This window comes from Asterias amurensis, chromosome 3 (genome assembly GCF_032118995.1).
Source record: "Asterias amurensis chromosome 3, ASM3211899v1".
Lineage (NCBI taxonomy): Eukaryota > Metazoa > Echinodermata > Asteroidea > Forcipulatida > Asteriidae > Asterias > Asterias amurensis.
In genome coordinates, this window is record NC_092650.1 from 1,300,619 (window position 1) to 1,321,062 (window position 20,444).

Below are 20,444 nucleotides of genomic sequence, written 5' to 3' on the forward strand. Positions count from 1 at the left end.
ACAGAGGTCAAGCAATCCAAGCAAGTTGACCCGGAAGTAGTCCTCCTGAACTAATTTGCATAAGTTCGTAACCCTTATATGGGCACCAATGCGTAGGCGTCAATCCAGCCGCTCCAAACTGGAGTTTAGCTGGGGGGGGGGACACAACTTCTTGTTCGAGCATACCTTCTTTTAGAATACATGTATATCATTATCATAATTTATATGCAAGCAGTTCTAGAATACCACAAGCATTTTAACCAACAGGTAAACCATATAATTTTTTTGAAATTATTAAATGTCACTAAGCTTCAAATGTATTATTTCCTTCCTCCATGCTTCAACTATTATCTATTTCCAGATACCTTATTTAATGAAATAATTTGAAACAAGATGACATAGGAATTGTCAAAATAACTTGCCATCAAAATTTTGGGAAAATTTATAAGGCGTCTTCCCGACATACAAATTGTGAAAGCTTTCATTAAAATTAAAATACCACACAAAACTGAGAAAACAAAACAAAACATTTTCTTTTCAAACTCTTTTTATTGTACTTACAATATTTACAAAACATATTTTTATTAAATTTGATGAACAAATTGAGCTCTGTGCTAGGCAGCCATTTTGAACTTGTGCATTTAAAATCAATGTACTCAGACTGAGGCCAGAAGGGAAATGGTCAGGACCCTTTTTGGTATAACAGGAGTTATTTAAATGATATAACCTACAAACAGGGAACAAGACGATGTGACAGTGGTGCAGATAATGGGATTAATGTTGAGAAAATTAAATATGGCACACAGGATGTAACATAAGAAATATATTCAGCTGATAGGCACTTGAAGATTTGTCTTTTGCAGAAACCTTGGTAGAATAAAAAGCAAATTTTGCTATTGCTTGTTATTTTACTTATATTTCTGCAATGGTCCTATGGTGAAATATCTTATCTCATTACATACATGTACTCCGACAGTGTGGCAAACTACAAGCTTACCATCAAAGGCACAATCACCTGCCTGCCCTACTATTAAAGGAACATTACAGAATTGGTTTAGCTAACAAAACAGTTGATGGCAGTGTAAGCATATAAAGTTATGTAATCCACCATATACATAAATTGCAAAACCTGTAAAAGTTTGAGATCGATCTGCAATCTGGGTCACGAGAAAATAGTGAAAAACTGATTACACATTTTGCATGACATTGATGCTGACAAAAAAAGAGGAATAAAACACTCACTGAGCGGTAAACTCCAAACGCAAAGTTAAATTGTTTATTTCTTACCAAATATGACAGTTCAGGCAGAAATATTTCAAGAAATGTTTTTAATATCATCATCATTAGACCGTGTAAGTTTGATGTAAATCTGTGATCTTCACAATTTTTTTTCTTACCAATTCTGTAACGTTCCTTTAAGGCAACGCTGGCATTTTTCCAGGTAGTTTTCTCTGTCCTTGATTTATAACATAAACTGGCTCAAATTATTACCAAAAGCCCAGAGGAAATTCACTGAGCTAGTTTTTCTGTGGACTCATATAAGAAGCATAATTTGCTTCACACAACTTTTGAGGAAAAAAAACGCAGTCTCACTAGACATATATGTATATATACCAGTACATCTTTGCCATAAAAAAAATGCCTCCAAATGATGAAATGAGTAAACAAAATCAAGTTACACACAGACATATCAGTCAATAAGACTGTAGAGAAAAAGTGTTCAACAAATGCCAGACACATGTGTGAGCATGTAAAGAATACTTGAAACTCAAAGATTTCTTAAATCAATTTTTCATATTTCAATATTTCCTCGGGATGATTGGACTTTGCACTGGCTTAATATCACATCATTTATCAAATTGAAAATTAATAAGTTAATCATTAATGATTTCTATTCCTATTGCATGCCGTCAGAGAAACATGTAGCTGTGGTTTCATTGATTTCAACTTGAACAAACAAAATGTTGTGTGATGAGATTTAGCTTTTGAGAAAGACTCAAAACATCTTTTGAGATTCAGTTGGTTGTATGAATTTTGTTCAGCAAAAAGATTTTCTTTAAGTATCACTCTCAAAGCCTATTCCATTTCTTAATAACATATGATTATACAAGAATAAATTATGCAAATGACTACGAATATTCATTATCTTGTTCCTTCTTCTTATTCCTTGAAGCACCATCTCCATTGTTGTTTCCATCGTCTCCGTTCTCCTCCTCAGCGAAGACATCAAACTCATCAATATTTAGTTGTTTCTTTTCACCGAAAGGAGGCGGGCCAAGGATGGCCTCCACATCTACATAATTCAGAACTTCAGTCTTGAGAAGTTCATGAGACAACTGCAACAGGAAAAACCAATATACTGAGTACTTGAGGTAGGGCTGGGAAGTGGATTCTTGCTTGTATATTTCAACAACTTGCAATAAATTTACTTATGAGAAACAAATTCATCAAATGAAGAAGTATCACTCAGCTCTTGCTAATTAAGGCCAAGTTCGCGCAAGAACTATAGTTGATTATAGCTCAAATTATACAACTAGCGCAAGATTTGTTGGGTTCCATCCTACCACAAAATAAACTTGGCAATGTAAGACTGAAATGAAAACTGTTTGAAGTCCATGCCATGCCACGATTTACAAACCTTGCAAGACAACAACTTACCTTTTTCAGTTTGTCCGAGTTGTCCCGTAACAGTTTCTCTGTCGTTCTGTAAGCCTTCGTTACAAGTTGACGCGCTTCCTACAACAAACAAAAAGCACCACAGGTTAATTGAGAATTTTGACAAGTGTGCCCATCCAAAATCCAAAGGCGGCATCCTGGTAAGGTCATAGATTGGTAAATACTGGTAAATGAATGACCACAAAAACCTACTATGTGAGAGGCTGCTTACTTTGTGAGAAGCACAGCAGCTGTTAACTGTAATTTATTTCGAGAAATGACTCTCTAAACCTACCTCATCAATCACACTCTGTAGTCTTTGACTGTAAGGTCTCTTCCCAAGTTCACTTGATTTGCCTTCAGCGAATGACACCTGACCGACTCTCTCATTCATTCCGTAAGACTGGATCTGGGAGTACGCCATCTTGGTCACCTTGTTAAGGTCGTCTTGAGCACCTGTGGAGACGAATCAATGAGTGTTATAGGCCATGCCTCAATGAAGTCACGTCGGATATGGCTGGGACTTTTTTATTTTATATATTTATTCTTTTATTTTTACTTGGTAGAAAATCAGCTCAGAATGAAAATGTTGAAAAACATACAATACTTTACAACCATACAACAAAAACAAAATGAGGAGAAAATGAAATTTGGACTTAAGGATTGCACATAATTAAAGACAGTGGACACTATTGGTAATTGTCAAAACCAGTCTCCTGACTTGGTGTATCTCAACATATGCATGAAATAACAAACCTGTGAAAATTTGAGCTCAATTGGTCGTCGAAGTTGCGAGATAATAATGAAAGAAAAAACACCCTTGCCACACGAAGTTGTGTGCGTTTAGATGGTTGATTTTGAGACTTCAAATTCTAAACTTGAGGTTTCGAAATGAAATTCGTGGAAAATTACTTCTTTCTCGAAAACTATGTCACTTCAGAGGGAGCCGTTTCTCACAATGTTTTTTACCATCACCTCTCCCCATTACTCGTCACCAAGTAAGGTTTCGTGCTAATAATTATTTTGAGCAATTACCAATAGTGTCCACTGCCTTTAAAAGGAAAAACAAAAGTCTAACTTTTTAAAATTTCAGATCTTAGTGAGTATATGGTAGGTTTATCAACAGTAGCTGGAAGCTCATTCCTACCTGTGGTGATTTTGTTGAATATGAGCGCCTCAGCTGCCCTTCCTCCTAGGGCCATACACATACGATCAAAGAGCTGTAGAAAGAGGAAACAATCACCTTATCATGAGCAAATTCTAATGAGATCCCACTGCAGTGGCCATGTTCGCACAAGGACCAATAGTTAACTAGTGGCATGCGTACAGAAGTTGTAGTTCGAATGACTCTGGCCACGTCACGTCAACGCGACCGGCTACTTAACGTGCGTTATCATTATCTTATAGCTAGTCCACTCTGCACTGTGCTACTAATACAGCTATTGATAACCTGCCATGTGACCATGCCCAGTAGGCTGGTTCCAAATAGTCAACTAGCGTAGTCCAACTATCCTTGAGTAGATCAGGCTAACTTAGCCAAACTTTAGCCTATGATAGTCCTTACGTGAACTTGGCTAGTTAATTGTCTACAGGTGGGCTGTTAAAAAAATACGCCACACAACAGATGAAACATAAAAAAGTGGTCAGAATATCAATCAGGTCTATGTATCATCATTCTTTCCTCGCACAATTAGGGACTGGAACTGCTTGAAGACGGCCCCGCACTCTCACCCTTTCTAGATGCATTCAAGAATGCACTGAGGGTCTCACCTAGTTAGTAATCTTGCTGGCCAGTTTTTACTTGCTCCATGCATATTTTTGCACCTGATTGGCTTACGGTCCCATGGTTTCACGCGTGCGCCCAGCCACAGTGCGGTAATCTTCAAATTTTCTGAAGCAGCACTTTAAAGAAAGAAGAAAAATGATTTAACCCTATAAAAAAATATTTAAGACTGGGTACGGAGCACATCTATTATGGATTTGAGGTTGGCTAGGGATAACAATTGAACTACCTGTTCAGTTGAGTAGAGTTTCTGGTCCGAAGGTAGATACTGAGCAAATCCTAAGGCTGCGCTGGCACGGGGTAAGATGGAAACCTTCATCAAAGCATCGGTGTGTTCAAGCAACCAACCCGTCAGAGCGTGACCTGATTCATGGAAAGCAACGACCCGACGCTCCTCTTCAGACATGACCCGGTTGACCTTTGTGGCACCTGCGATGACACGCTCGATAGCGCTCTCAAAGTCCGCAGCACCAACTACCTTCTTGCTTTCACGCGCTGCGTGAAGAGCTGCTTCGTTGCAGACATTTGCTATATCTGCACCTGTGATACAACAAGAATAAGGGAGAACTTGTCTTAAAACTGTGCACAATGACATCAATCCTGCAAACTCAAACATTTGCTCAGCACAAAAGAATCTTGCTTAGCAGAATTATGTTCGTTATGAAAACACCATTAACTTTACCTTGTTCTCCACCTGCTTAAAGGATTTGGGTACTTTTTGTAGCACAAAACACAATGTCCACAGATTTACATTAAACTTACAACGTTTAAAGATAATAATAGTAGAAAGCTTACCTTCAAATGAGAAATGAGTAAAACAATGTCTAAAATAAATTTCTTCTCACTGAGACAAAAATTATTTTTGTGACTTGTTTTTACTAACTCTCAAAAAATAAAGCACCTCAGCAAGTAATATTTTAAAGGAAGCTTTCTAGAATCTTTATCTTCAAACGGTGCGAGTTTAATGTAAATCTGTGGACATTGTGTTCTGTGTCCTACAAAATGTACCCAGACCCTTTAACAGCTTCATTGGGCCCTGGCTATTGACCCTTGCATACATGTATGACGTCACACTCTTAAACAACATGAATGTTAGCTTGTTACTTTTCCTTACCACTCATGCCTGGTGTTAGCTGAGCGAGTCTTGTAGAGTATGCCTCGGGTTTCAGCTCCAGTGTTAGCTTCTTGAGGTGCACCTCAAATATCTCCTTCCTCTCTATCAGGGTTGGGGAATCAATCATGATGTGGCGGTCAAATCTCCCGGGCCTAAGGAGAGCCTGGGATGAGAGGGAATTTGGTAACTATTTTAATTGTTATTCATAAATACCCCAGACAGTTCCACTATTCCTATTGTTGGAGAGCACATCACATGAGGGTGTTTAAAAGTGTGATTTAAGCACTGCTAGAAGTGTTTAAACATAGGCATGGCATGCGTTATGCAATAAATACACTAGTAATCAGTGATGTTGCGGTCAAATCTCCCGGGCCTAGGGAGAGCCTGGGATGGGAGAGAGTTTAACCATGGTAAATATTTTAATTGTTAGAAAGCAAGGGACTGTTTCAAGAGAAATATCAATTCCTGCCTCCAGCTCTCTAGAGTTATTTTCATGTTTATCAGTTTCTTCTTGTAGGCCCTTACCTAGAGTGGCTTTTAGCATGGGGCCAACTTGCATAAAAACAATTAATAAAAATGTCAATGCCTGGAATTTCACCTTTGAAAGGCGGGGCCATTTTCAATTTACAAAGGGCACTTCCATTTGAGATAGAATGAGATGGAGAATTGGTGAAGAGGTTTTCCTCCTGCAGTTGAGCGAAACAGGCTTGACGACGACGGTCGCCAATTTGGTATAAATGGGGAAATGTATTTAGTACAGTGCTTCATACACATGGGTGTTAGGAAAAAAACAAATTATATTCTTAATCCCCGATGCAAAACTAACGACTATTAAATGTAAGAGGATTCCTTTGATCCTTGCCACTTACTCTATCCAGAATGTCAGCTCTATTAGTAGAAGCCAACATGATGACACCTTTCTGAGTTCCCATTCCATCCATCTCAACCAGTAGTTGGTTTAGAGTCTGTTCTTCTTCTCCTGAACTTCCAACTGAAGCACTGGAAGCAAAAGATTAACACTTAGATGTCATATTTTTTCCACAGAACTCAGGTAAGTACTGTATAACACACATCAGTGTATATAGGTTAAAACCAAAATGAATATTCTTTATCCTCGATGAAAATTTAACATCTATTAAATTGTTTGCAGTACCGCTGCTAAAACATAGGATTTGAACTGCCTCTAGCCACCGGGCAATCTCGGTGGTCTAGTTGGTTTGACACTGCTCTAGAAGGTCGTGGGTTCGAATCCCACCCGAGTAATATGCCTGCGATTTTTTTTTCACAGAACTCAGGTAAGTACCGAGTATACAGTGCTAACACACATGTAAGGGTAAAAACCAAAATGAATATACATGCGAGGCGTTACAGAGCTGTGATGCAATTAATATATTTTTTTCTAATTTTGGATTGAACAGAGACAAATTTACTAGAGCAAAACTTGAACCTGCGTCCTCCGGATTAACATGCCTACGCTCTACCAACTGAGCAAATGTTGGCAGTCTCCCTATTTTGTCAATATATCTTTGTTCGTGGGTGCCAGTCAGAAGCCATTCAACCTGTAACTGCAGTATACATGGTGCTATGTTAAGGAATAGGTCACAACTTCAAAACATAGCTTCACATACCTCACAGGATAAATACTGTAGCGCTTAAAAAGTTAGTATTAAGTGCGATATAAATGTTAAGTATAACTCTTATTAGAAGTACTTACTTATCTGACCTCTTTCTACCGATAGCATCCAGTTCATCAATGTAGACGATACATGGCGATCGTTTCCTCGCTTCCTTAAAGAGGTTCCTGACTCTGGCCGCACCCAGTCCGCCGATCATCTCAACAAACTCTGACCCTGCCATAGCCATGAAGGGAACATTAGCCTCTGTAGCTACAGCCTTAGCTAGGAGGGTTTTACCGCAGCCTGGAGGCCCAAGAAGAAGGGCTCCTTTGGGGACCTTGGAACCAAGAAGATGACAACAGACAGTTCAATATATAGAAATAATAATAAGTAAATAATCTTTCACCCAATGATGTAAGGATAGATCTGTTACAGAAGGCGACACTTTTGGGAATGATGAGGATCCTGAGAAAAGCCCTCACCTGTGCTCCGAGTGCCTGATACTTCCCAGGTCTCTTGAGGTAGTCTACAAACTCCATGACCTCCACCTTTGCTTCCTTGAGGCCAGCGACATCTCTAAAGGTCACGCCCTTTGACCCACCTTCTTCAACGAGAGTAAACTTTGCCTTAGCTGTGAACGGAAAAAGTCAATAAATGCGGTTGGTACAAAAATTCCAAAAGAATTAGGGCAAAACTACACAAAGAAATGTATAGGCATCCAGATCCAGACAATAACGGAAAATAATTTTTTTTGCGGCATCCGATAATAGGATTTGAACTGCCTCTAGCCACCGGGCTATCATGGTGGTCTAGTGGTAAGACATCTGCTCTAGCAATGCAAAGGTCATTGGTTTGAATCACACTCAATTTGCCTGTGGATTTTTTTCCAGAAGTTGGGAAAGTACTGGACATTAGGTCACTGGTTCCACTCTGCGCTTAACACATGTTAGAATGGAACATGCTGTTGGGACCAGTGAAGAAACCATGGGCTCGAGGCTGGTTCCAAATGGTCGGCCACAGTAGTCAACCAATGGTCGACCAGCCTGGGTTCGAGTCAAAATGGTCAACCTGTAGTTAACCATTGTGCACACTCGAACTTGCTCCAAAATGTTCCTTTTGAATGCAAAGCAGTAGGTTGCCTCCAAAGTTTCCTGTTAAAATCCCTTGGAATGTGTCAAGGACTTTACCCCAATCTAGTGAGAGCTCTTTACATTTGTTCTTCTTGGATTACTACTTACTCATCTGACTGAAGGTGTTCATCCCACCACCGCCCTTCATTGCAGAGCGTATGATGTAGAACAAGACCGCCATGACTAGCACAGTACCCATGATACTCGACAGACCATCGCTGGTAATGTGCTTATACTTCACCTGGATCTGAAATGTCAAATGGCCAGGAAAAACCAACAAGTTAAGGTCTATTGCTGTGTTCAAGGCACTGGACACTATTGGTAATTTCTCAAAATAATCGTTAGCATAAAAACATACTTGGCAACAAGCAATGGAGAGCTGTTGATAATAAAAAATCATTGTGAGGAAAGGCTCCCTCTGAAGAAACGTAGTTTGAGAAAGAAGTAATTTTCCACTTAAATATTTGAATTTGATTTCGAGACCTCCGCTCAGAATTAGATTTTGAGGTCCCAAAATCAAGCATCTGAAAGCACACAACTTCGTGTGACAAGGGTGTTTTGTCTTCAATTATTATCAATTGAATTCAATTTTTCACAGGTTTGTTATTTTGTGCATATGTTGAGATACACCAAGTGAGAAGACTGGTCTTTGACAATTACCAAAAGTGTCCAGTGTCTTTAATACTAACAATCACAACACAATAGTCTTGAATATTCATATTCCACAATGGGTAGAGGATGACATTGTGCTTGAAAAAGCTTCTGGGTGGTATAATCTCCAGGGAACTGGGAAAGATTAAAGGATTGTTATTGACCCATTCATATATCTGGTTCCACGAGATTCACTTGTTTACACTAAAATTAAACTTTTTGTCACAGCATGTTTATCTTTGTCTTTATTCATTCATGACATAGAACAAAACGAAAGTTATGTTGGTAGCTATCACTAGAGGGCAGCAAAACCGAGCTGTCTAAAGTTACGGGCAAGCAATAGGGGGTGGATCAACTTACCCCTTGGCTCAACTTTCCCCGCTCTCCCCAAGCGCATACTGTAAAATGCACTACAATAAAACTAGCTTTAATTAAACTTGATGATGCCTTACCCTATCATGGATGGCTATACCCAGGCTATCCTCAATTCTCCTCAACTTGGTTTCAAACTTATTGATGTTTCCAACTCGCATACGGAAATGATTGGGCTGACCGCGTCCAACCTTAACAAAAAAACAAGATCTTTGAGTTTAAACAAATTAAAGTACAAGAATGCACATGTCACTGTTGCAAAAAAAAAACAGTTGTAAAAAAAATACAAGCATCGATTAAAAATACTGTTTTCTGTTTTACATTAGCGCCTATTTTTTCCTGTAATAAGCTTTTTGCGTGTTAGATTTGAATCTTGTACAATGACATGCTTGATCATAACTTACAACTTGAAAATTTGAATTCATCAGAAAGACAATTGTAATGTCACATGGTTCGGGGCAAGCTTTTGCGTAGCTACGAAAGAGTTGGTGAACACCCATTCACAATTCTGAATGAATGTGTATGGCACAAGAGTACCAAGGTTTGCTTATCTGGAGGTTGATATATATGTTGGGCGCAATCGGTCAATCTGCGCGATCAACCGATCGCGCTGCGCTATTGAACGATCAAATAAAGATCAATTGGTCGCGCAGCAATCGGTCGATCGCGCAACAATCGGTCGATCGCGCAACAATCGGTCGATCGCGCAATGACATCTTTGCGCGATTGATCGATTGCGCTACGAGTATTTTTTCCCGTTATCAGCGGATCGCGCAGGAAAGGCTTTGCGCGATCTACCGATCGTGCAGGAATGGGTTTGCGCGATCGACCGATAGTGCAGGAAAAGTTTTGCGCGATCAACCGATCGTGCAAGAAAAGTTTTGCGCGATCCGTGCAGGAATGGGTTTGCGCGATCGACCGATCGTGCAGGAATGGTTTCGCGCGTTCGACCGATCGTGCAGGTAAACTATTCCTTAGGGCGATTTCTCAAAGCAATAAAATTCATAGCAGGACAAATTTTCAGTATCACCATAGTGATTTATATAGTGACGTCACACTACGATTGATTTGCAGTTACAATCAATGTTACATCTTTGTGAATTCGGCCCCTGAGCATCAGCCGATCGCGCCAAACAAATCCTGCACAATCGGCGATCACTCATAACCATTCCTGCACAATCGGCCGATCGCGCAAAATCATTCCTGCACAATCGGCCGATCGCGCCGAGCCATTCCCGCACGATCGGTTGATCGCGCATGTTCGTTGCCGAATGTTGTGCGATCGACCCATTGTTGCGCGATCGACCGATTGATGCGCGATCGACCGATTGCTGCGCGATCGACCGATTGCTGCGCGACCAATAGATATTTCAATAGCGCAGCGCGATCGGTCGATAGCGCAGCGCGATCGGTTGATCGCGCAGATTGATCGATCGCGCCCAACATATACACAAGCTTCCCCCGAACCATTTGACAAAGCAACTGTTTCTATAGTCTGAGAAAACCAAAAGTAAGGGTTACCTTGTGACTAAGCAAGTCATTGTACAAGACTTTGAATCTGACTTGCAAATGGCTTATTGGTGGATTCAAAAAAATAATGTATTTTAAAATAGGCGAGACTGAATTTTGAGATTGAAATTGTGTCTTACCTCTCTACCCATAATGATGGCTCCATCGTGAACATAGACATGAACAACATCAGATTCTGGATTGGAACTCTGACCACTGCCATCCGAGTCGTAATACGTCAAAGACACGTACTTGACCTAAAACAAGACCATTCAAGAAAGAGAACATTCTGAAACAAACAGCGGGGCTGAGAGCCTTAACCATGGCAACAGAGGCAGAGGCTTCATGCAGAACTTTCATGCTATTTCTAACCCACCTACTTGCATTATTCACTTGAGCACAATCATTTGTTGAAAATTTTTGAACTCTGAAGATTGTCAGTCCAAGACAAGTCTAGACGTTCATCTCTGAGTGGCCAAGGCCATTTACTTAGGAAAATCTTTAAGTCTATGGGAAACTTCTGAACTTCTTAGAGCAGCAGAGGTCATAGCCTCAGTGTCATTCCAGGCCTGCTAGGAACCACTTTTTGAAAATAAACTCAACAGTTTATTATGTTGAATAAACAAACTGATCATCAATTATTGAAAGGATAAATAATCAACTGAATGGATAAATTCATACATTGATCAATTTATTGATCAATCAATGATTTGGACAATCATTAATTGACCAATCTATGATTTGATCAATAATTTATTTATCAGACAATGATTTGATCAACATGTTATTGATCAATTATCTAACGATCGATCAATGATTTGATCAATCATCTATTGATCGATCAATGATTTGATAAATCATTTATTGATCGATCAATGATCTGATCAATGATCTGATCAATCTGACATTACCTCCCCCTTCATCAGCATCTCATTGACAAACGTCTGCCAAGACACACTCTGTGCCTCGTCTCCCTTGGACAAGAAATTGAGCAGAGTCAGGATCAGCATGAGGACCAAAAGCATCCTGATATTATCACCCTCACCCCCTCGCTTGGCCGAATCTGTACAGGAAGATGATGAAATCCAATAAATATATTTCTCATTAAAAAAAAAAAAAAAATTATATTCAATAAATGAATCTGTACAGGAAGATGATGAAATGCAATACAAATATAATCTTTTTTCAAATTTAAATGTAAACTTTACTGTCTTTAATGTCACACAAAGCAAATTGCAGGCAACCAATTCCAGGCAATCTCCAGTTAAACAATTCTGTCACATGTCAGTTTTCTCATTAGTTTCCTGGGGATAGTAAATACAGCCAGAAGAGCGTAATATGGAGGTATTCCTTGAGTGCAGTTGGTTGCCGCCAAGTTGCCTTAAACATTGCCTTGTCTGAAAAGGCCCTTTACTCATTAATAGAAACACATTCAATCATCAATCATCAGTCTTCCCATACCTTCTTCTTCTTCCTTTCCATTTTCATTTTGGTTTCGTTGCTGATTGGTGGGTCGTGAAGAGCTGAACAAGTTGATGTTCCCTGATGAAACAAAATAAAAATATCGATCAAAAACACAATGGAATAAAGGTGGCACATTTTGAACAACATAACAAAGTCATCCATAAACAGCTCTGGAATTTCATGTTGTGAGGGCAAGGCCATTTTCATTTTCAAAAGGGCACTTCCTTTGGAAAATCTTGAAATCTAAAAGGTAAACTTTTGAAGGGGAGCAAGGTCAAGTCTTCAAGACCACCTCTGTGAAGTTCCAGGTCTGATAAATTAATTTAATCTTAAGACCTCGGCAACAAAGGTAGCTCCTAAAAGTTCCAAGCAATGTCATACAGGCCATCATGTATTAGCACAATGATTTGTTTTCAAACAGTTTCAAACTCTGAAGATTGTCAGTCTAAGACAAGTCTAGACTTTCATCTCTGCCGACCATTTTCTTTTTGGAAAATCTTTAAGTCAGAGTCTATAGGAACATATTCTGAATGGGCACTAAGGTACAAACTAGGGAATTAGAGGCTTATATCTGCTGATACAGCCTAAACTGTGAAAGACAAGAACAAATTATTTATAACCTTTTCATGCAGAGTTTGATGGACACTTTAGGATGTATTGTTTAATTACACAGAAGAGAGAGAAAAAAATACAATGGTTCAATTGTAAAAGAGAGATCGTCTATACTGACCTAATCCTTGCAGACGTTGAAGAGCTGGTATGCTGTTAAGACCAGATCGCTCAAGAATTCTGGTTAATGCAAAATATTCCCGCTTAAAATATTTTGTTGAAATCTGTAATTTAACAAAGTCGCAAATAAGAAAATTACACATAAGTTGTCACAAATTACAGGTAGTTCTATTTGTTTATTTGCGACTAACTGATTCCTCAATTCTCCAGAAGACGATCAGAGCATACTGATCGAAACGCCGAGTTGAAACCAACGGTTATTTTCAGAACCACCCCAACTCATTAGTTTTAGAGATGGTCATTACATGGAGTTACCGCAAACCTTTCCATATTGATTCCTCAATGTTTGTTATTCATTTGACATCACAGGCATCAGTTGCTTGTCTACCACCGCACTCAAGACTCAAGACTTACTAGAGAAACATCAATACACTACTGGCGGAAAGGTTTCCGTTATCTTGCCACCACTTTTTCATTCGTTAATATGAAATAAAATTTAAATAGTTTCTAATTTATTCAAATGAGATATTCCTTGTGGTAAGATGTTTTCCAAACTGGCTAAGACAATAAGTAGGATAATTTACAAACGACTCGCCAAAACTCCAGAAAAAAAACAATTATTACTCACTGAATCTTGAATGTTTGTAATTCGTTTGGACGCTGCCGCTATCCACTTCGAAACATCAAAGGAACTTCTTGAAGTTGAAAAGGGTCTTGAATGGCAAGGATGGTCTCTCAGGTTTAAATGTATATTCTGCGGACAGGTTGCATATAAATTATTCGTCCCTGTTGAAGATCTGATTTGACTGGTGGTAGTGCAACTGCAAGATAAACGGCTTGTTTTGCGTCTACCATTTGTTTGTGCAGTTTCGTAACACCGATGATTATAAAAGTGATACTTTTTGCCAAATTGAAGGCTGGATCGAGAAAGACATCTATACATGGTGACTCAAATCAACGTTTTCTGTGTGATCAAGAAATTTCAACAGTTGAAACGAACGATCTCCCATGGAAATCAGACGATAGACAACAACGATGTTTACATCACATTACGCCGTTTATGGACAGCGCCATCTTTGATTGTAGTGAAACAGTATGTTCCCTGACTTCTCAATCATGCTTAGACTTATTTAAAAGTCAGCTTTTCTGGGAGCCAGTCTATAAAAAAAGTAACCAATTAACGACAAGTTTACTGAAACGCACGTCCAACTGGGAAATAAACAGCCAATCAGATTCTTCGTAAAAAGATTACTTAAGGCGGGTATTGATCAGCGACGTCACGCGTGTTGTGCTGGATTTGTGTTGTCAAAAAGGTGAGTGTTTATTTGTATTTATCTGCTCTGATATTGAACATTCTTCAAGTATCCCAGGTAAAATGTTGAACCATTACTTCTTGGTACTGTTAAGTTGTCATTTTGTGTCATCTTGTTGTATATTTCCCCTCAAGCCAGTCTGAGAAACCAACAATTTTTGTGACAAGAGTTTCCACCAAAGTCAAGCGTAATTTCTGTCGAACTTTTGCAACAGCGCCCCCATCGAGCACCCCAAAACAAATAAATAAATAACACAAATTAAAATCTGCATTTTGGGCTTTCTTCCTCCATGGCTAAACTACAGTTCCTAACTTCGTTGAAACGTTATCACAAATAATATACTTAACTTTTACTATAGATAAACCGACTTCAATTATTATTTTTGGAAAAGTTTCTGTATGGCGCCAGCCACCACTTTTTCATTCGAAATAAAATAATATAGTATCTAATTTACCTGATTGATATATCCCTTTTTGTAAAAATAAGTGAAAAAGTGGTGGCGCCATACTGAAAGTTATCCTTATTTTTAACAACCTAAACTTGGAAGTTAGGCTACTTGAAGTTGTACTTCTGAAAAAAAGGATGTTCAGATTTTTGTTGAAATACATTTGATTTTACTTGAGGGCTAATTGACGAGAGAAGTGTACTACTACTTCTACCTTCATGCTACTAGGTAGCGTAGGATTTTTCTTAGGCACAGAATTATAATTTAAAGTTATTTTCTTGTCATCAATCATCATACTTACTGTGTTGGACATTTTGTTCAGTGATTTTTATACTTTTCATAAATTCTGTACATGTAGTTGCGACAATTAATTGTATACCCTAACCCTCTTCCAAGAGTCAACTTAATCCTCCTGACTAGGCGGCCATGGGGAGGAGCAAGATTTATGTGTGCAATTATCATGACCGTATCCTTGTATTGACTAGTTGAGACCAAAGGAGAAAATTGTGCTGTGATCAAGTGAAATGATTGCAACTCACCAATTTTGAGATAAATATGTTCTTGTTTTCTAGTTCACCCAATGAATTGCATTGGTTATTGACATTTTGTATTGATAAAAGTTGTTATGTATTTAAAACGATATATTCTAGTAATTATTAGAAAAATAGAAACTTGATTTTAACTTGGATTTTATGATTAAAAGTATCTTATCAAATTTTGAGAAAAGAGATGCAAGTCTTGGTTACATCAGCCAACTGTGTAAAAGTAACAAAATAAACATCTACCATGCATGAAAATAATCACATGATTCACTCAACTTAAATTCATTCCGAGTATGACTGGACAGCCGCCAAATATTAAAATTGAAAACGAAGGTAGCCCATAGCAACTACTTACATCCTTCAGTTGTGCAGTAAAAGCAATCAATGTTAGAATCTTGAGGGAAATTTCATTCTAAAAGTTGAGTGAAAGTTGAGGAAAATATGCATCCTTATAGACTTCTTTCATTTGATTCACTATTGTATAGTAAATATTTAAATGATAGGCTAGGAAGCTTGCTTTTAAAAAAAATCTAAGATTTTTGATTCAGATGCTTAGATTTGAAATCAATTTATGTGTTTTTCCATCAGAAAAAGTTCATATATCTGAAATATTTGGCAAAACCAATTCTTCGGGAAAGTACAATATCATTCTAGCATTGTAATGAATTAGACATCCAATGGTTGTCTACATCAAAGGGAGGAAATGCTGGATAAAAAAACATTGAGAAGTTTGCTAAAAATGCCTGCTTTTTATTCATACAAAATGCCTTTGTTATTTGTGTGGGTTGAGTGCATGATTGTTACAAACTCCCTTTGTACCATGCATTCATTACTAGAAAGCCCCTTTCAACTCTTTCTGGGTCGGGTTCAAAACGGAGAATGAAGTCATACCTTCTGGATAATTCGATACCATGTACTTTTTTTAAATTAATTTTTTTTATTATTTATGCCATCACATATGGCACAGATGATCACGCCTCTTTATGTCCAGATCACTATCCTGGGAATGTTGCAACCTCGTCTAAAAATAGACACAGTACTTTCTCTATGCTTGAATGAGTCAATGGGGAGTGAACATTAAAAAGTGTTCTTGGCAAGCTGGTTCAAGTTTTGCAAAAAAATCCCTAACTAAATTTGTCTTTCTTTTGACCCAAAAGGTGTTCTAAATCAAGCTGTTGTTGTTGTTTTTGTTTTTATGATACTCAAAGTCCTCTGGACATATTTGGCACCAGAATTATTTACCAAGCCAAATATATTTAATGTTCATACTTGTTGGTTAACCTGAATTTAAAGTATTTTAATTTTTGATTACGTGGAAAACTTTAATAGTCAGAAGCAGAACTTGCGAAAACCAAATTACTTTAGGTCATCTTGAAAAGTAAACAAGATTTATGTTTTAGCTACAAATGAGATTTTTAATTTTTTTTTCAAGTAACACACCAGTTTTAGGGATCAATCAAATGCCATTTCATTAAGACCACAGCGCGTTAGCAAACAGACAAAAGCAGTTCGCTGTTTGTTTATTAATTTTATATTTATTAATGTAATGACATGTGAGCAAAATTTGTTTATGTCACTGCTTTACACCAGTATTTATTAATGTCCAAATAAATTCACAAGGATCTTGTAGATTATAAGATACATGACGGGGTCTGAAAGAGAAGTGATGTTCTATTCAACCCAAGAATATTTCAATAGTCCTTGAAATATACAGAATGACAAAGGAATAGGTAACGAATATCAACTTTACATCATCAAAAGCAAAACCAAAACCACTTAGTTGAGCTCCCGTACTTTGGCAACGAATCAAACCGTATCACCGTGAACCTCTCACCTAGGAATGTAAGCCGTTGCTCTGATGGAAATAATCCCGTCGCCCCGGGTAACAATAGATGAGACTTCTCCATTTTAATCAGGATTCCATTTTCTTAATGCGTTTTCCGCTTCACTTCTCACTGGGTAAGGAGTACATGTATTACTTTCCCAGCTCTATCTTTTACCCTCTCTCTCTCTCTCTCAGACGAGGTTTTTTTTTTATTAAGAGGATTTGACAGACTGGCTGTATTGAGAAATGGCGTGGCTCGACGCTATTTTTATAAGTGTAGGTTTGGTCACATGTTTATGAAGTCATCACGCTTCAACTCTCCCACCCTACTTCAATTCCCAAATGTGATGGCATCCTCTTTGTATGAGCGTAAAATAAAAACATGTATAAATATTTAAGGTGTAGAGAATAGAGAAAGACAGTTAGAATAAAGAATAAAGACATTTCTCTAAGAACATACTGTACCTGGCAAGTAGATACACACATGGTGTTACCGCACACCATGCAATGCCTCAAACCCTATGTAGAGAGATGTGTTTTACTAGTTTTTAAAAAAGATTTTACTATTTTCCCTTCATTAAAAAAATAAAAAATTACCTATTTAAAGTGATGAAACTGATAGGGATACAAATTCATTTTGAATTTGGGAAATCTATAACTTGTTTCTCCCGAAAAAGAAACATTGAATGTCAAAGATCTCTTCTTTTTTTTTAATTAAATTTAAAACAGATTTCCCACTACCACATGTGCTTGTGAATTTACACACTAAATTTTGAAGTTGAGATATTTGAGAGAAGTAATATTTATTTGTGGAATTTATTCTCCAGGTTCTCCTCAGAATTTCTCTCTCAAGACTACTACTTATTCTGGGTCAAAATGTAGGAAGTTTGACCCAAAAACTTTAATTGAAATGACGTTTAACGTCCGAATGTTTTTACTTGCTGTTTATCTTTGGTTTTAAAAGCTCTGACTTCTCTAAATGGTTTGGTCTTCATGAGTTTTGTGAATTTGAACTGAAGCTCCCGGTACAAAACTTTGTCCCTCGTATCGGCCACAATATGTGCATATCAGCCCGATACGCTTGCTTGCGCATGAGGAACCCTAATTCACATAAACAGCAGTTTTCATACAATTAATTTTATTTCAGTGTACTTCCTCAAATTGTTTTGTTATTTTCAAAGTTTTTTTTTGTCCTTCTGTTCAAGAATTGATTTTCACGTACATGTAAGCATTCAGACAAAATATTGATTTTTTATTTTTATTATTGATCAATGGAAGGTGACAATATTAACAGTAACAACAATGTTCATCGTTCATTTCCCTGGAAATTATGTTTATAATAATAATATAGTACTTAGGGTAGGGGTCTATTTTGTTGAAAATGTTTGTGTGACGAAAAAAAAGAGCTCCAAGGCGTTTACACAAATAATTAATAATTTGTAGTGAAAGATAAAAAAAAAACACTATCCAGGAACAATTTTTAAATAGACATGAAATTTATGTGATGAAAAACACATTGAATTGTTATAGAAATGCCAGTAATAAAAAGCCATAATTACAAATGTAAATATTAGAATTTTTTGTTATAAATAGAAACAAAATGATTGGTCATGCTTCAATTAATCTTTGAAATGAAATGCAAATTTATTTTAGGAAACAGTGACATTGTATGTAAAATACAACAACTGTGTGTACACTGAACATCTATAGTATAAAGTCAGATACATTGTACACATGAACACGTGTGTACGTGCGTTTATCAACAATATGTTTTTAATTATGCAGACATTATTTATTATGAGCACTTGCGGACAGACTACATTGATCAATATGGCATGTTGAGTCTTTATTATAAGAGATCGGTTTTCCAGAGGGATTATTTTTTTATTTAAATCCTACAATAAAGATATCCCAATAAATGTTTAAACATCAGTACAGGACTTGAGCAATGTTGGATCGTGAATTTTGCATCCAATAAATTATAAAAGATGGCAAAATAAACTATTGAATAACAGAATTTGAGTAAAAATGTAAATGGAATCTTTGCAGCATAAATGATGGATGATATATTCATCTGAGCTTATCTTTGTTTCTCGCTAATGTACCTGTGGGAGCGAACACCGACAGATTTGTCCATATATGTGGAATTAATTCAATCCTGTCGAGTCCAGTTGCCTGGCATCTCTCCCCCCCCCCCCCCCCCCCTCCCAAAGCAGCTGATGGGCCTGGACAAACATCGCATAATGCATGGAACTGAACAGAGTAAAGAAATACCAACATCCGCTTGTCGCTCTCGCTCTTTGCATACGCATGGCGTGTTATTAAAAATGACCGCGATGTGCCCCCTGACGCCATTGTTTCACATTGAATTCATTCGCTCATGTAGCAAATTCGATAAAGTACAAGTACATGGCGAGGCAATTGGTACATGTTGACTATCGGCAGATTGTTGGTTTTATTATGGAGCCTGTCGCCTCTTTGTGTTGAAGCCATTAGGGTGTGGCTTCCATTGGTTTTTACTGGTTAGACTTTGTATTGGCAACAGGGCTCGCTCTATGCTGTATTTCTGTTGTTAAGATGTGTACACGTACATATATCTACATGTATCATGTATCAACTAAAATCATTTTGGCAAAGCTTCTCTCTTGGGGAAGGAGACTGGAGTTGATTTTCACAAAGCACTAAGATTCATCTTAAGATGAGTTGTCAGTAATTTATTTATTTCCTCAAAACCTCCAAAAGAATTTTTTTGTCATATGTACAGTACAAGGGACATAAACACATAAATAAAGAAATACTATGTACATGTACTATTGTGGCATCACACTATGCTTTTCAATGTACGATTGATTTGCAATTTTAGATCAATCTAAACTCTTTGTGAAATCTAGCCCTGAAGTACAATTCGACTAGTTGTAATTTTTATTAGGATGAATTTGTGCCCTGATAGTATTGGCCTTTAGTACTAAGGAAAGACAGCCTTGCCCTTCCCAAGAACTAGGTACTTTACAAGGTTTTCATTTGCTTGTATTGATTGATAATAAAATATCAATCATGTGCTGGATTTACAATTTGTATTCCTAATTCGAAAAAGCAATTAATTTATTGTACATGCATACTGCAATTAGGATCCTTGTCATTTGATTGGTGGAACCAAAATCACGTGTCACCCTTTATTTTTCCATGTAAAGGCCTACCGCCACGACGCAGCAAAATATCTACCGCGTCCCATATGGATAATTATTGGACGCTTCGCACCACTGTTTCCAAAATAATCATTCATCAGTTATAATATTTGGTTTATTACTAACGTGTAA

General features: G+C 37.5%; 2 protein-coding genes across 2 annotated transcripts in view; one reads left to right on the forward strand and one right to left on the reverse strand.

The window, feature by feature from the left end:
- Positions 1–530: 530 nt before the first annotated feature.
- On the reverse strand, positions 531–14,075 carry LOC139935163 (mitochondrial inner membrane m-AAA protease component paraplegin-like). Its single transcript, XM_071929633.1, has 16 exons — positions 13,631–14,075; positions 13,004–13,106; positions 12,271–12,351; positions 11,721–11,872; positions 10,950–11,066; positions 9,381–9,491; positions 8,386–8,524; positions 7,630–7,778; positions 7,246–7,484; positions 6,401–6,530; positions 5,532–5,694; positions 4,647–4,957; positions 3,782–3,854; positions 2,930–3,090; positions 2,638–2,715; positions 531–2,315 (listed from the first exon to the last, which is right to left on the reverse strand). Exons 1-16 carry the CDS (start codon positions 13,943–13,945, stop codon positions 2,109–2,111), a joined length of 2,529 nt encoding a protein of 842 aa, XP_071785734.1. The 5' UTR covers positions 13,946–14,075; the 3' UTR covers positions 531–2,108.
- A 184-nt stretch (positions 14,076–14,259) lies between these two features.
- LOC139934319 (uncharacterized) overlaps positions 14,260–20,444 on the forward strand; it is a 76,239-nt gene continuing 70,054 nt past the window's right edge. Inside the window, exon 1 of the mRNA XM_071928478.1 lies at positions 14,260–14,315. The gene's annotated coding sequence lies outside the window, so the exon portion shown is untranslated. The remainder of the gene's footprint in view (positions 14,316–20,444) is intronic.